The sequence below is a fragment of the Capra hircus genome, chromosome 26 (genome assembly GCF_001704415.2).
Source record: "Capra hircus breed San Clemente chromosome 26, ASM170441v1, whole genome shotgun sequence".
NCBI lineage: Eukaryota > Metazoa > Chordata > Mammalia > Artiodactyla > Bovidae > Capra > Capra hircus.
This window is the reverse complement of record NC_030833.1, coordinates 30945098-30961343: the sequence shown is the minus strand read 5'-3', so window position 1 is coordinate 30961343 and position 16246 is coordinate 30945098. Positions and strand designations below refer to the sequence as shown.

Sequence of the window (16246 nt, the reverse complement as noted above, 5' to 3'; positions counted from 1 at the left end):
CAGTGACTGCGCCTGCGCCAGTTTCTGGGCTTTCGCGGGGGCTGCTGGGGCGTGGACGTCGGGGACGCGCAGGGATGCGCGCAGCTGGGAGGGCGCGCCTGTCTGGTCGCGCGCGTTGGAACCCGGACTCTTTGAGTGGAAACCGAAGAAGCACGAGGGACGAACGCGTGGAGCATGAAGAGGCAGGGGGCCTCCTCCGAGCGGAAGCGGGCGCGGATACCATCCGGGAAGGCGGGTGCGGAAGGTGGCGGGGTGGGGCGGTGGCCGACTGTGCCGCGGGGTGCGGGCCGGGCCGGGTCGGGTCGGGCGGGGGTTCTGGCCCGTGGATTAATCGCGATTTCCCTGGAAGTACTTTCTCCTGCTCCTCACAAACACCCCACTGTGAGGCGTAATCTGTTATTGGGGTTTAAACATGTGAAATCTGAGGGGCTGATGGCGAGAGTGGCCCGGCTCTGGAGCCAGATAGGTGTGTAGGTTCGAATCCCGGCGTCCCAACCTCTCGTCGTGCGACCGTGTTCAAGTTGGTTAACTTCTTTCAGCCTCGCGTTTCCCATTGCCACACGAGGATACTGGTACCCTCTCGCGGCAGCGCTGGATCAGTGTCTGACCTGGAGGGACCGCTTAATAACCTATAGCTGCTGCGGCGGGGATAGGGGTTGTCCCTAAAGCCACACCGCTCCGAAGTGGCTAAGCTTGGCTGCCCCAAGCTGCAACAGGATCGGCTGGCATGGCAGGTGCTAGGGAATTTGCCAGGTCCCTCCTCCGGAAACTTGGTTCCTTCAAACTAGCGGTTCTGAAGCTTTGATCGCAGGACGCCTTGACTTTCCTAAAATTATTGAGAACCTCAAAGGACTTTTATTTATATAGGTTAAATTTATTGATATTGGACATGTTAGAAATTAAAACAGGACTTTTAAAAAGAAAGGGCTTCCCTTGTGGTTCAGCAGGTAAAGAATCCTCCTGCAGTGCGAGAGACCTGGGTTCGACATCTGGGTTGGGAAGATCCCCTGGCAAAGGGAACGGCTACCCACTCAGGTATTCTGGCCTGGAAAAGTCCATGGGGGTCGCAAAGCGTCAGATAACGACTGAGTGACTTTCTTTCTTTCACAAACAAAAGCCCATTACATGTTGACACTTTATGAAAAAAAAAAAAAAAAACACTATTTTCCTAAGCAAACAAAGAATAGTACCAAATGTTTTATATTTTTGCAGATATCTTTAATGTCTGGCGTAATGGAATTCTCATTAGGAATGGAGTGCTTTTGCATTCAGTGTGACAGGTAGCCTCTCAAAAACTCCACTCTGCCTGTGAAAGAATGAGAGTGAAAAAGGCAACTAAAATCTTGGTATTGTTACGAAAATAATTTTCACTGTACAGACTCTGAAAGTGTCTTAGAGGCCCTTAGTCCAGACTTAACTGGACAGCTACACTGAGAACTGCTGCTCCAAACAAATCTCTTTGATCCCTTCAAATAACTTCCTATTTTAGGACAACTGCCTTACTCTTTTCTTTTTGTCATAGCCTTTTATGTGCATCCTTACTCTCTTCTGGCCAAGATCTTTTTTTTTTTTTGGCCCCAGCCTGCAGCTTGTGGGATTTTAGTCTCCTAACCAGGGATCCAACTTGAGGCCCTGGCGTTGAAAGCCCAGAGTCTCAACCACTGGTACATGCTCAGTCGCTCAATGGTGTCTGACCCTATCCACTCCACGGGCTGTGCCCCACCAGGCTCCTCTGTCCATGGGATTTCCTGGCAAGAATACTGGTGTGGGTTGCCATTTCCTATTGTGGGGATCTTCCCTACCCAGGGATTGAACCCACATCTTCTGCATTGGCAGGCGGGTTTTTTACCACTGAGCCTCCTGGGAAGCCCCTTAACTACTCGAGTGCTGGGGAATTCCCGCCAAGATCTTGTCTTGTGTGAGGGAAATGGTACCCCTACAGCACTGTTCAGTTAGATTGATCTAACAGCTGATGTGGGTGAACTGTCAGGAAACCCATGGAATTAATGCAGTGCCCTTGGCTAAGAGCATAGCCAACATTTGGCCCTTTCAGAGTTTGAGGCTGATAGTCTCTTAAATAAATGAGACATTTGCAGTTTGGTGTTAGGGAATGATAGATTTTTGTTTTTCAAATTGAAAGTTGATTTTAAAAAACTATAAAAGCAGCATTAGGTAAAAAAAAAAAAAAAACAAGCAATAAAGAAAAGTAAAAAGAAGAAAGTAAAAGTAATTTTAAATACTACCACGTAGAAGTAACAATTACGAGCATATGCTGAACATTCCTCTAGATATTATTGCATGAAGTATGCATTCATTATTCTTAATTTTTTTAAGAAAAGTATGTGCTTACAGAAAACATTCAAAACTGTTTTCATCAGACTCTTTAGTGTAAATACATGAATGTTTATGAATTTATAATCATTCAGTTCAGTTCACTGGCTTAGTTGTGTCTGACTCTGCAACCACATGGACTGCAGCAGGCTAGACTTCCCTGCCTAGCACCGACTCCCTGAGCTTGCTCAAACTCATATCCATTGAGTCAGTGATGCCATCCAACCATCTCATCCTCTGTCATCCCCTTCTCCTGCCTTCAGTCTTTCACCATCAGGGTCTTTTCAAATGAGTCAGTTCTTTGCATCAGGTGGTCAAAGTACTGGAGCTTCAGCTTCAGCATCAGTCCTTCCAATGAATATTCAGTACTGCTTTCCTTTAGGATTGACTGGTTGGATCTCCTTGCAGTCCAACGGACTCTCAGGAGTCTTCTCCAACACCACAGTTCAAAAGCATTAATTTTTGGCACTTAGCTTTCTTTATGGTCCAACTCTCACATCCATGTAATCATTCAGCCTTTAGTAAATTTTTGTGTGTCTATTCTGTACTATGAGCTATGTACTATAAGCACACTAGACAGTGTGCTTACTGTAATAAAGATTTCTCTCATAAAGACCTTACTTAGGAACTTTAGTTCAAGTAAGAATGATCAAGCACCTATGTACATAAATAATGATAAGAGAAAACAACGTTTTAAAGAGGAACGTTTCGATTATAAAGAGTTATCTGAACTCAAAAAAGGGAGACACAGTTTTCTACCTGGGGAGAGAGAAGTATCATGGAAATGTGATATGACTTGAACCTTGGAAGATTTTAGTGTTCAAAGATAGAGCTGGAAACACTGTGGATTGAAGAGCTAACTAGGAGCAGGAATGGGGATCAGGGAGAACTGGAGACATGTAGAGGAAATAATGTATAGTTAATTAATGACAACTAATACTTCCTGTACAATTAGTAGGTACTATTTACTTTACATGAATTATCTCATCCTCTTTACTCTGATGTAAGTATTAAAACCTACTTTGGGGCTTCCCTGTTAGTTCAGTTGGTAAAGAATCCACCTGCAAGGCAGGAGACCGCAGTTCGATTCTTGGGTCAGGAAGATCCACTGGAGAAGGTATAGGCTACCCACTCCAGTATTCTTGGGCTTCCCTTGTGGCTCAGCTGGTAAAGAATTTGCCTGCAGGGCAGAAGACCTGGGTTCAGTCCCTGGGTTGAGAAGATCCGCTGAAGAAGGGAAAGGCTACCTACTCCAGTATTCTGGCCTGGAGAATTCCATGGACTGTATAGTCCATGGGGCCACAGAGAGTCGGACATGACTGAGCAGCTTTCAACCAAAAAAACTCAGTTTTGGGGAAAACTTAGGCTAAGTAACTGGTCTAGAATCACATATTAACAAATTTGTTAATATCCCTGCTCTTAAGCATATATACCTTATAAAGAAATTTAAATGGATTCTGTAGGCATTGATATATTTCATTGCATGCATGGACCCTAGTGTACTTAACCTAGTTACCCATTACTGGACATTTGGATTTTGGCAACAAAATGTAAAATATTTGTGTTTGGCTTGGTCTGGATGGAAAGTACCCTCATGCAGTTTCATCGTTCTCCATGTATTTTAGGAGCAGCAAATGGGTTTCTCATGGAAGTGTGTGTTGATTCAGTGGAATCAGCTGTAAATGCAGAAAGAGGAGGTAAGAGAAATTACGGAATGAATGGCAGTTGGCAGTCCATTAAGAGTTTGAAAATGAATCCTGTGAACTGAACTTGAGAACCTTTGTGATCTCTAAAGAAAACAACCAACCAACTAGAAAACCTACTGATCTTCTAGTCTTACTTCCCCAGTAGATTACATTTTGACCTAAGTGTCCATGATAGTGATTATGAACCTACTTTTTAAAAAAATTGAATTTAGCAAAGATACAATTTTTTCCAAGCCATTAATTTTAGAGATTTGATGTTTTTTTCATTGTCAAGACTTATCATTACCTCTTTTTTTTTTTGAATGTTATATATTTTACCTCAAGGATTCTTTTGCACCCTAACTTGCTTTAATAAGAAGCATAGAAATTCCCATCATCTCAGCATCAGAAAAATTTTTAGACTTCATTATGCAAAATTTCAAACATATACAAAAATAGAATATTATAATGAATCACCACGTACCCATCAGCTTTAATTATTTTCAGTACCTGGCCAATCTTTCAGTTGTATCAGAGGTGAGCAGACTTTTTTGTAAAGAGCAAGACGGTATATATTTCGACCTTGCTGGCTACATTGGTCATTGGTCTCTGTCATATATACTTTTTTCTGGTCACGCTACAGGGTTTACAGAGTCTTCGTTTTCCTTGCAAGGGATGGAACCTGTGCCCTCAGCAGTAAAAGAGTGGGAGTCCTGACCAAAGGAACACCAGAGAATTCCCACTTCTTAGTTTTTTTAAATAATCCTTTGAAAGGGTAAAAACCATTCTTAATTTGTCAATTAAAAAGAATGAAGTACTGGTCAGTCTGCAACACAGATAAATCTTGAAACACTATTCTAAATGGAAAAAAGTCAAAAAATACCACATATTATATGATTCAACTTATATGAAATGTCCAGAATAGGCTAATTTTTTATAGACTGAAAGATTTTTGGTTGCCAAGGATTGAGGAGCCCTGGGGAGAAGAGAAAATGACTGCTTAAAGGGTATGAGGTTTCTTTTGGGGGTGATGAAAATGTTCTAAAATTGCATAATGGTGATAGTTGCCAAATATTGTGAGCATGATAAAAACCGTTGAATTATACACTTTAAGGGCAAACTGTATGATATGTGTGTTTTTCTTAAATACATAAAAAATTTTAAACTTGTATGCTTTAACAAAAACAAGCTTGTAAGCCTTTGGCCTCCAGACCATCTGATCTATATTCCTACCTTTCTTACCCCATCCCCAAATTGTTTTGAAGCAAATCCCAGACATTATGTCATTTCATAATCAGTATCCCTAAAAGATAAAGTATCCCTGAAAACCACAATCACAGAAAACTAACCAGTCTGATCACATGGACCACAGCCTTGTCTAACTCAGTGAAACTATGACCCATGCCATGTAGGACCACCTAAGAAGGACAGGTCATAGTGGAGAGTTCTGACAAAACGTGGTCCACTGAAGAAGGGAATGGCAAACCACTTCAATATTCTTGTCTTGAGAACCCCATGAACAGTATGAAGAGGCAAAAAGATAGGACACTGAAAGATGGACTCCCCAGGTCGGTAGGTGCCCAGTAAAATACTGGAGATCAGTGGAAATAACTCCAGAAAGAATGAAGAGATGTAGCCAAAGCAACACCACCCAGTTATGGATGTGACCGGTGATGGAAGTAAAGTCCAATGCTGTAAAGAGCAATATTGCATAGGAACCTAAAATGCTAGATCCACGAATCAAGGCAAATTGGAAGTGGTTAAACAGGAGATGGAAAGAGTAAAAATCGACGTTTTAGGAATGAGCAAACTAAAATGGACTGGAATGAGTGAATTTAACTCAGATGACCATTATACCTACTACTGTGGATAAGAATCTCTTAGAAGAAATGGAGTAGCCATCATGGTCAACAAAAAGGTCCAAAATGAGTACTTGGATGCAGTCTCAAAAACAACAGAATTATCTCTGTTCATTTCCAAGACAAACCATTCAGTATCACAGTAATCCAAGTCTATGCCCCAACCAGTAATGCTGAAGAAGCTGAAGCTGAAAGGTTCTATGAAGACCTACAAGACCTTCTAGAACTAACACCCAAAAAAGATGTCCTTTTCATTATAGGGATCTGGAATGCAAAAGTAGGAAGTCAAGAAATACCTGGAATAACAGGCAAATTTGGCCTTGGAGTACAGATTGAGCAGGGCAGAGGCTAGTAGAGTTTTGCCAAGAGAATGCACTGGTCATAGCAAACACCCTCTTCCAACAACACAAGAGAAGACTCTACACATGGACATCACCAGATGGTTAATACCGAAATCAGGTTGATTATATTCTTTGCAGCCGAAGATGGAGAAGCTCTATACGGTCAGCAAAAACAAGACTGGGACCTAACTGTGGCTCGGATCACAAACTCCTGATTGCCAAATTCAGATGTAAAATGAATAAAGGAGGGAAAACGAGTAGACCATTCAAGTATGACCTAAATTAAATCCCTTACGGTTATACAAATAGATTCAAGGGATTAGATCTGATAGAGTGCCTGAAGAACTATGGACGGAGGTTCATGACATTGTACAGGAGGCAGGGATCAAGACCATTCCCAAGAAAAAGAAATACAAAAAGGCAAAATGGTTGTCTGAGGAGGCCTTAAAAATAGCTGTGAAAAGAAGAGAAATGAAAGGCAAAGGAGAAAAGGAAAGATACGCTCATTTGAATGCAGAGTTCCGAAGAATAGCAAGGAGAGATAAGAAAGGCTTCCTCAGTGATCAATGCAAAGAAATAGAGGAAAAGAACAGAATAGGAAAGACTAGCAATCTCTTCAAGAAAATTAGAGATACCAAGGGAACATTTCATGCAAAGATGGGCACAATAAAGGACAGAAATGGTATGGACCTAACAGAAACAGAAGATATTAAGAAGAGGTGGCAAGAATACACAGAAGAGCTATGCAAGAAAGATCTTCACAACCCAGATAATCACGATGGTATGATCACTCGCCTAGAGCCAGACATTCTGGAATGTGAGGTCAAGTGGGCTTTAGGAAGCATCACTACAAAGAAAGCTAGTGGAGGTGATGGAATTCCAGTTGAGCTATTTCGAATCCTAAATGATGATGCTGTGAAAGTGCTGCACTCAATATGCCAGCAAATTTGGAAAACTCAGCAGTTGCCACAGGACTGGAAAAGGTCAGTTTTCATTCCAATCCCAAAGAAAGGCAATGCCAAAGAATGCTCAAACTACCACACAGTTGTACCCATCTCACACGCTAGTAAAGTAATGCTCAAAATTCTCCAGGCCAGGCTGGAATAGTATGTGAACTATGAACTTCCAGATGTTCAAGCTGGATTTAGAAAAGGTAGAGGAACCAGAGATCAAATTGCCAACATCTGTTGGATCATCAAAAAAGCAAGAGAGTTCCAGAAAAACATCTGCTTTATTGACTATGCCAAAGCCTTTGACTGTGTGGATCACAACAAACTGGAAAATTCTGAAAGAGATGGGAATGTCAGACCACCTGACCTGCCTCCTGAAAAATCTGTATCCAGGTCAGGAAGCAACAGTTAGAACTGGACATGGAAAAACAGACTGGTTCCAAATCAGCAAAGGAGTACATCAGGGCTGTATATTGCTTATTTAACAATAAGCAATTTAACTTATATGCAGAGTACATCATGAGAAATGCTGGGCTGGATGAAGCACAAGGTGGAATCAAGATTGCTGGGAGAAATATCAATACCCTCAGATATGCAGATGACACCACCCTTATGGCAGAAAGCAAAGAACTAAAGAGCCTCTTGATGAAAGTGAAGGAGGAGAGTTTTTAAAAGTTGGCTTAAAACTCAACATTCAGAAAACTAAGATCATGGCATCTGGTCCCATCACTTCATGTCAAATAGATGGAGAAGCAATGGAGACAGTGAGAGAGTTTATTTTGGGGGGCTCCAGAATCACTGCAGATGGTGACTGCAGCCATGAGATTAAAAGATGCTTGTTCCTTGGAAGAAAAGTTATGACCAACCTAATCAGCATATTAAAAAGCAGAGATATTACTTTGCCAACAAAGGTCCATCTAGTCAAATCTATGATTTTTCCAGTAGTCACGTATGGATGTGAGAATTGGACTATAAAGAAAGCTGAGCACTGAAGAATTGATGCTTTTGAACTGTGGTATTGGAGAAGACTCTTAAGAGTCCCTTGGACTGCAAGGAGATCCAATCAGTCCATCCTAAAGGAAATCAGTCTTGAATATTCATTGGAAGGACTGATGCTGAAGCTGAAACTCCAATACTTTGGCCACCTCATGCGAAGAACTGCCTCACTGGAAAAGACCCTGATGCTGGAAAGGATTGAAGACGGTTGGAGAAGGGGACGACAGAGGATGAGATGATTGGATGGCATCACCAACTCGATGGACAGGAGTTCAAGTAAACTCTGGGAGTTGGTGATGGACAGGGAGGGCTGGCATGCTGCAGTTCATGGGATTGCAAAGAGTTTGACCCAACTGAGTGAACTGAACTGAAAAGGTAAAGGCCTTTTAAAAAAATAGAATAATAACCACAATATCAGTAACATATCTCTAAAAATAATATTTCTTAATAGCATCTAAAATACCCAATTAGTTTTCAGATTTCCCCAACTGGCTCACTGCCGGCGACGGAATGAAACACCAACACTGCAGAGTGGTTTAAATCTTTATATTTTAACACTTGCTTCTTACAGCTGCTTTATTTTATATCCCTTGCACAACAACCTACAGGGCAAGCTGCCAAGCACTACGATTCAGAGACTATACAGTGCGCAGGCGCAGGGCGAGATAACCTTTACCTTGACTTATTTACTGCAGCTAAGACTTTGTTTTGGGGAACTTCCTTATCAACTTAGAATCCGTTTTGTCCCAAGGTCTGTTCCTTTTGAGGAATCAGAGAAACATCCTTGTGTGCAAGAAATGTTCTTTTCCCATGGGAACAAACAGGATTCTTAGCTGAACATCTCGTTTGCAAGAATGTTCAGCCCTGGTTGAGAGTCTCGTTTGCAAGCACTTCTCAACCTTCCTTAAAGCTAGTTCCCTACACTGGGTAGAACATCTCGTTTGCAAGAATGTTCAGCCCTGGTTGAGAGTCTCGTTTGCAAGCACTTCTCAACCTTCTTTAAACCTAGTTCCCTACACTGGGCAGAACATCTCGTTTGCAAGAATGTTCAGCCCTGGTTGAGAGTCTCGTTTGCAAGCACTTCTCAACCTTCTTTAAACCTAGTTCCCTACAGCTCACACAGTTTTATTTTGTTTTATTTTACAGTTCTTGGAATCAAGATAGAAACATGTCATTTGTTTATGTCTGTTTCAATCTGTTTCCCTTTTTGCTTTCTTTAATTCTTCTTTCTACAGTTTGTTAAACTGATTTTCATCTTTTTTTTTCATCTTATGAAGTATTCCATATTCTACATTTTGCTGACTGTATATGTAGTGTTATTTATTATATTCCTCTGACCCCTGAATTTCCTGTAAAATTTTAGTTAACCTAAAGGCTTAATTAGATTCAGATTTGAGTTTTTTATAACACTACTTTATAGATGGGCTTTTCTGTTGACTCATTGGTAAAGAACTCACCTGCCAATGGAAAAGACCCTGGTTCAATCCCTGGATCAGGAAGATCCCTTGGAGAAGAAAGCGGCAACACACTCCAGTATTCTTTCCTGGAGAATTCCATGGACGGAGAAGCCTGGAGAGCTACAGTCCATGGGGTCTCAAAAGAGTGAAACACAATTTAGCGGCTGAAAATAACAGACTTAATAGATAATGGCATATTCCCTGTTGTATCTCATCAGGGGATATAACATCCTAGTTTTTTCGGTTTTTATGATACTAAGGTTGATCAGTGGATTCAGATATTATCAGCCTGATCCACCTGGTTTTCCTACCAGCTTTCACCTAATAATTTTAGCAATGCTTATTTTAGTAGGGTTTGTAAAATAGTGCTATGTTATGTCTAACATTTATTTTTCATTTATTAGCAGTATGCTTCTATAAGGAACTTTCCCTCACCAACTGCTTTGTTATACTGAGGTTCAGTTTGTATAAGAAAGGATAAGTGCTTGCTGCTTTTTCCTTGTTCACTGATTTTGGGGATGATGTGTTCTCTATCCTCCAGTGTATTCTTGTTTTATCATTACAAGCCTAGATGTAGACATATTTGACGTGTTTGAATCCAGTATAGTTGTTGTTCTTGTTGATGCTCAAAATGTCTTTGTGATGATGCTTATTAGCCAGTAGGAGCCTCTTCAAGCTGGCTTCTGAGACCTTTTGACGTGATGCTGCTATAGTCTGATAGTTCTTTTGCTTTCAGCATTTTCTTTTTCTTAAAATTATCCTGATTTAAGCTACTTAAAAGTAACTTGTGCTGTTTTAAAGCTTAGAATAATAAAGACTCTCTTGGAAAAGATCACTGTTTTTTATAATCAATGAAGAATTAGCATTCCACTGTAGTCAGTCCAGAAATTTCTTTATTCTAAGTCACTTTCTTATATGTAGAGAGGCCACCCTATAATAAAAAAAGAAACCTAGCTTAACTTGAATTAACTGTTAAATTTGACTTATCAGTAACATAATGTGGGTTGGAGAATATAGTTGGGTTTAAAAGTAGAATTTTAGTGTAGTTCTATAATTTGATTTCTTTCACTTTCTAAGACCCTTTGTTCCTCTATTTAGAAAAAAAAATTTCTGCTTAATACTTTTGAGCAATGCTTTTCAAAATTTTTCTTAGTTTTTTAATTAAAAAAAATTATTGTGCTGAGCAGTGCTTTTTTATTACAGGCGCTGGTCGCATAGAGTTATGTTCTGGCTTGTTGGAAGGAGGAACCACACCCAGCATGGGTAAGTGTCCATTTTTTAGGATTTCCTCATAGGAGTTTACAGAGCCTAGAGACAATTGATAATCTGTTATTGGGATCTTTTACTCAAGTTACTAACATGTTAACTGTGCCATGAATATTGTATCAGAAATGTTTCTAGTTGCAGATAAACCTGTCAGTTGTAAATGTGATCAAATAGATATTTTCTTCCTTTTAGGTATCAAAAAATTGAGATTAAATTACTATTAGTATTGGATCATAAGGGACCCTGATTTTCTTACCTTTTCCATTCTGGCATCCTTGGTATCCTGGCTTTTGTCTTCATTTCTCCCCTCCTACTTGTGCTGTTGTCATACATTTTGCTTTTGCATATGTTAAAACTCCACACTTCATTGTGATTATTTTTGTTTAAAGAGTCAGTTATACTATAAAGAGTAAAAAAATAACAGAGTCATATATTTAGTCATGTGTAGTCACCATTTCTGGTGCTCTTCCTTTGTATAGATCTGGATTTCTGTCTGGTTTCATTTTCTTTCTGCCTGAAGTAATTCTTTTGACATTTTTTGTAGTACAAGTGTGCTAGTAATGAATTCTTTCAGCTTTTGTATATCTGAAAACATCTTTCCCCATTTTTTGAAAGATATTTTTGCTGAGTGTAGAATTCTAGGTTGATAGTTTTATTCTTTCAGGACTTTAGAGATGCTTCTCCAACTGTCTTCTTGCCTATATGGAAATCTATCATCCAAACCTTTGTTCTTTTCTGTGTAATTTGTCTCTTTTCTCTGGTTGCTTTTAAGGTTTTTTCCCTTTATTCTTGGTTTTGAACATTTGATTGTGATGTCCCTGAGTGTAATTTTCTTCATGTTTCTTGGACATGTGCATTTATACTTTTCATCACACTTGGAAATTTTTCAACATTTAATGTCCTCTGTTCCCTTCTTCAAAGACTTCAACTAACTTAAATAAGGCTGCTTAAAGTTGTTCCACAACTACTCTTAAAAAATTTTTTTTCCTCTGTTTCATTTTCTATAAATCTTCTTCCTTTGTTTTCAAGTGTACTGATCTTTTCTCTGCGGTATTTAATTGCTGTTAATCCTAGCTACTATATTTTTCATCTCACATATCATAGTTCTTATCACTATATATTTGACTTTATTGTTATATCTCTTGTCCCTTTTAAACTTTTTTGAACATATAGAATAAGGTTGCTGCTGCTGCTGCTGCTAAGTTGTGTCAGTCGTGTCCGACTCTGTGCGACCCCATAGACGGCAGCCCACCAGGCTCTACTGTTCCTGGGATTCTCCAGGCAAGAACACTGGAGTGGGTTGCCATTTCCTTCTCCAGTGCATGAAAGTGAAAAGTGAAAGTGAAGTTGCTCAATTGTGTCCAACTCAGCGACCCCATGGACTGCAGCCTACCAGGCTCCTCCATCCATGGGATTTTCCAGGCAAGAGTACTGGAGTATAGACTAAGGTTACAATAGCTATTTTAATGCCATGGCTACTAATTCTAACATATGTATCAGTTTTGATTGGTTTTGTTTGATTGATTTTTACCTCATGATCCATCTTGTTTTCCTACCTGATATTTTTCATTGTGTGTAAGACATTATGAATTTTACTTTGTTGGCTACTAGATATTTTTGTATTCCTATGAATATTCTTGAGCAGTTAGGTTACTTGGAAACAGTTTGTTCCTTTTGGGTAATGTTTTTAAAATTTGTTAAGTGGGTCTGGAACAGTGGTCAGTCTAGAGTTCATTATTCCCCACTACTGAAGCAAGACCCTTTCTGCACTCTACCCAGTGCCCCATGAATCTGAAAATTTTCTTGTATGGCTGGTGGGAGCAGGCATTATTCCTGGTCTAGTATGAACAACAGGCAGTATTGCTTCTGATTTTTTTCAGTGGATCTTTCCCTGGCTTTGTGTAGTTTCCTTGCATGCATACATCAGTTGGTACTCAGCTGAGTATGAGAGAGAAGTGGGGTCAGGTGGGGAGGGTCTCTCCTGACCTCCCTATGTTGTGGCCTGGAAAAATCTCAAGGTAGTAATCCGGGTAATTAGGAGAGCTTACCTCATTTGTTTTCCATCTTTAAGGGATCATTATCCTTTGTTGCAAACCATTGTTTGATGTTTTGTCTTTTTTTTTTTTTTTTAATAAGTAGAAGGGTAAATCCAGTTCCTTTTGCTCTATCTTGGTCAAAAGCAGAAGTCCCTATATGAATTTTTGACCTCTTTATTTTATTCTGAGATGGATGATAGCATTATTTTTTATAAAAGGTTTATGTATGCAATGGCCTTTTAGTGACTCTTCTCACGAAAATAAAGGAGGGCAGTCCCTGGCCATTCTATGAAATACCTAGAACATATCTGTAATTTGAGTGCAATCTGTTTTTTGCAACAGCAGTCATGCATGATGGACTTGGTGAATGGGCCAAGCCAGCAATAATATGCCCATCACCAGTCATTGCTTGGTGTCCCATACAGAATTGGGGTTCTTATAGCAAGGAAAAAGAAGTAAATTCATATTAGGTAAACACTCATGGTGCCTGCCACAGATCTTATACCATTGAGAGTTTCTGAACTAGTCACAAATCATGTCAGATTTGGTTATTTTTATTCATGAATTTCCCAAGCAAGAATACTGGAGTGGATTGCCATTTCCTACTCCAGCGGATCATCCTGACCCAGGGATTGAAGCTTCATCTCCTGTGTCTCCTACATTGCAGGTGGATTCTTTACCCAGTGAGCCAACAGGGAAGCTGTCATTTTTGTTCATAGATTGCCTGTTAGCATCACAAATAAGTGCAGCATTGCTCCCTTTTACATATCTCTTATTTAAAAAGGCTTTACTAAATATCTTCGTCTAGTAGGAATCATAAACTTTAAAACTATGTAACCATCTGTATAGCAGGTTTTAAATAGAGATGTAATCATTAGGAAGGAGAAACCAGATCTTAGGGAATACGTTGGCAGAACATAGAGCCTGGTAGCTGTTACACTTTTAAATGTCACATTCCAGTAAAAGAATTTTTGTTAAGCACAACAAAAAAATTTTTAAAGCATAACTGAACAGTGCTTTTAAAATGCAGTAACTTCTGTTTTCTAAATTGCTGTTTTTACCCTTGACTTTTTTATTATGCAAATTTCTACTATAGGTACATTTTTCTTAGTGTCTCCTTTTTCCTTTAGGTCATCTTTCTATGGTTTTTACTCCATCAACTCTTCTGTTCCTTGTAGAAGTGATAACACCAGAGCAAATGTAAAAGACCAGTACCGTAATATTTTATTGACTTCCTTAAGCTTTTAGCTTACATTTGAATTTTAATTAGTCTGTTCCCTCTCTTATAGGTGTCCTTCAAGTAGTGAAGCAGTATGTCCAGATCCCAGTTTTTGTGATGATTCGGCCACGTGGAGGTGATTTTTTATATTCAGATCGTGAAGTTGAGGTGATGAAGGCTGACATTCGTCTTGCCAAGCTTTATGGTGCTGATGGTTTGGTATTTGGGGCATTGACTGAAGATGGACACATTGACAAAGAACTGTGCATGTCCCTTGTGGGTAAGAATTTGTATCAGAGACCAAAAAGCCCCTAATGATGATTGCATTGAATAGTCCCTATACAGAAAAATGCAATCACAAAGCTGGCTTTTCATTCACACCTGCAGGCACTGATACTCACCTGTTTTTAAACACTATTATTTAGATGTTTTAGGTAGACAGTATGTGCTACAGAAACCCCCTGACTCAGCTCCAATAGATTGGATTATGCTACTGTTCCTATAGGGCTTAAGGGGAATTTACCTTGATTTCTTTAATCATAGCAGCAAAAACTTTAAAACCTGTTACAGTTGGTAAGGATGAGGAGACATGGAGAACACAGAGGCAAAGTATTTATATTACTAGGCCAGAGTATTTCTTAAAGATTTTCAGAAGAGTAAGTGATAGATGTAGTGCTATCCTTACAGTTGCCAGATTGTATAATTTTCATTTGGTGCCTCTAAGGGGTGGGTGACAGTTTTTTTAAATATGAAAGTTAGAGATTAATGGGAACACAGGATTATTAAATTTGGAAGACTACCAATTTTTAAATTATTATTATTTTAGCTCACTGTCTTCACTTAGGAAAAGAAAGTATAAAAAAAGTCCTGTCTAACATGGAGCGTTCTATAAATAGTAATCAGTGATTATCTCTTCATTCATGTTGTTATGTTATTTTCTTTTTATAGCTCTTTGCCGTCCTCTGCCAGTCACTTTCCACCGAGGTGAGTCATTTCCATTTTAGAAGTTCTGTTGAACAGTGTCAGTTTTCTCATCTCACCAAATGCCACAACCTTTTCATGAAACACAATTCTGTAGTGTTACCAATTGGTTTTTTTTATACCTGTCGTGGAACTAACAGTTGTAAATTTAGAAATGCACAATTTCTAGAAAATATGAAGCCTTAGTTATGAAAAGTTGTTAAAGGTAGAAGGTGCTGGTGGTGGAATATAATAGAGGGAAAGAGTAAACATTGCCTGCAAGTGTGTGTACTTGTCACAGAATTCCAAGCAAGAATCTTGAGATTTATTTTTGTTGCATCGCCTCAGGTCATGTGCAGTCTCAAAAAGAATAAGTCACTGTGGCCAATGGAAATAAAATGTGCTGCCTGGCTTAAACCAGATAAGACCATTCTGGAGGTCGGAGTGAGGTCAACTTTCCCAAATTCATGGGCAGAAAGGGGCTGGATTTCCAATGAAGAATTGGATAATATTAGGAAGAGGAGAGAAAAAAAGAGGTGCTGGATAGTCAGTGAACAGACGTTCACCATAGTGCACAAAACTATTTTACATTATTGATAGCTTGTCTACTTGAGAATGATTTCTAAAAAGTGTCTAATAATTTTATATAAAAATACTTCCTATCTCTAAATCAGGCAGTTACAGTTCCCATACATTTTTGCCTAGCATTGGTAAAATGGAGGAACAAGTGCGAATTTTGCCTGTAAGGCACTGCTATTGCACATGAAAAGGAAAGAAAAATCTTCAGTCAATTTTCTTTTTATTTGATTATATGCATGAGAAATTACTGAATGTCTTTCTGTCCTTTTGAGTAATTGTCCAAAGATTAAGATGAGAGTGGACACCACCATTTGTATCCATTTATAGAAATTAGACATGAAACATTTGTCATCCTTGTTAATTTGTGAAATGAATGATAACACCAGAAAACTGTTTTCTTGACTTACTGTTTAGCAATGTTTCTTATAAACTAGCAATAACTAAAACATGTTAGATTGCTTAAAAGTCAGAACTTTGAAGCTAGCCAAAAACAAAAAGTTTTAAAATATGAAGTCATTTAAATAAGTAAATATTTATCTGAAAAGTATAGAATTTAAAATTTGGTAT

The 16246-nt window shown here is 39.1% G+C and overlaps 1 protein-coding gene across 3 annotated transcripts in view; it reads left to right on the top strand.

Moving 5' to 3' along the window:
* Positions 9–16246, top strand: part of CUTC (cutC copper transporter) — a 33651-nt gene continuing 17413 nt past the window's right edge. For 2 of the 3 annotated variants that reach the window (XM_018041289.1, XM_018041290.1), the window contains exons 1-5: positions 9–235; positions 3957–4028; positions 10823–10882; positions 14211–14420; positions 15089–15124. In XM_018041289.1, the coding sequence (XP_017896778.1) occupies positions 175–235; positions 3957–4028; positions 10823–10882; positions 14211–14420; positions 15089–15124 (439 nt within the window). In that variant the 5' untranslated portion in view covers positions 9–174. The remainder of the gene's footprint in view (positions 236–3956; positions 4029–10822; positions 10883–14210; positions 14421–15088; positions 15125–16246) is intronic. The other variant, XM_018041291.1, reaches the window with a different exon arrangement.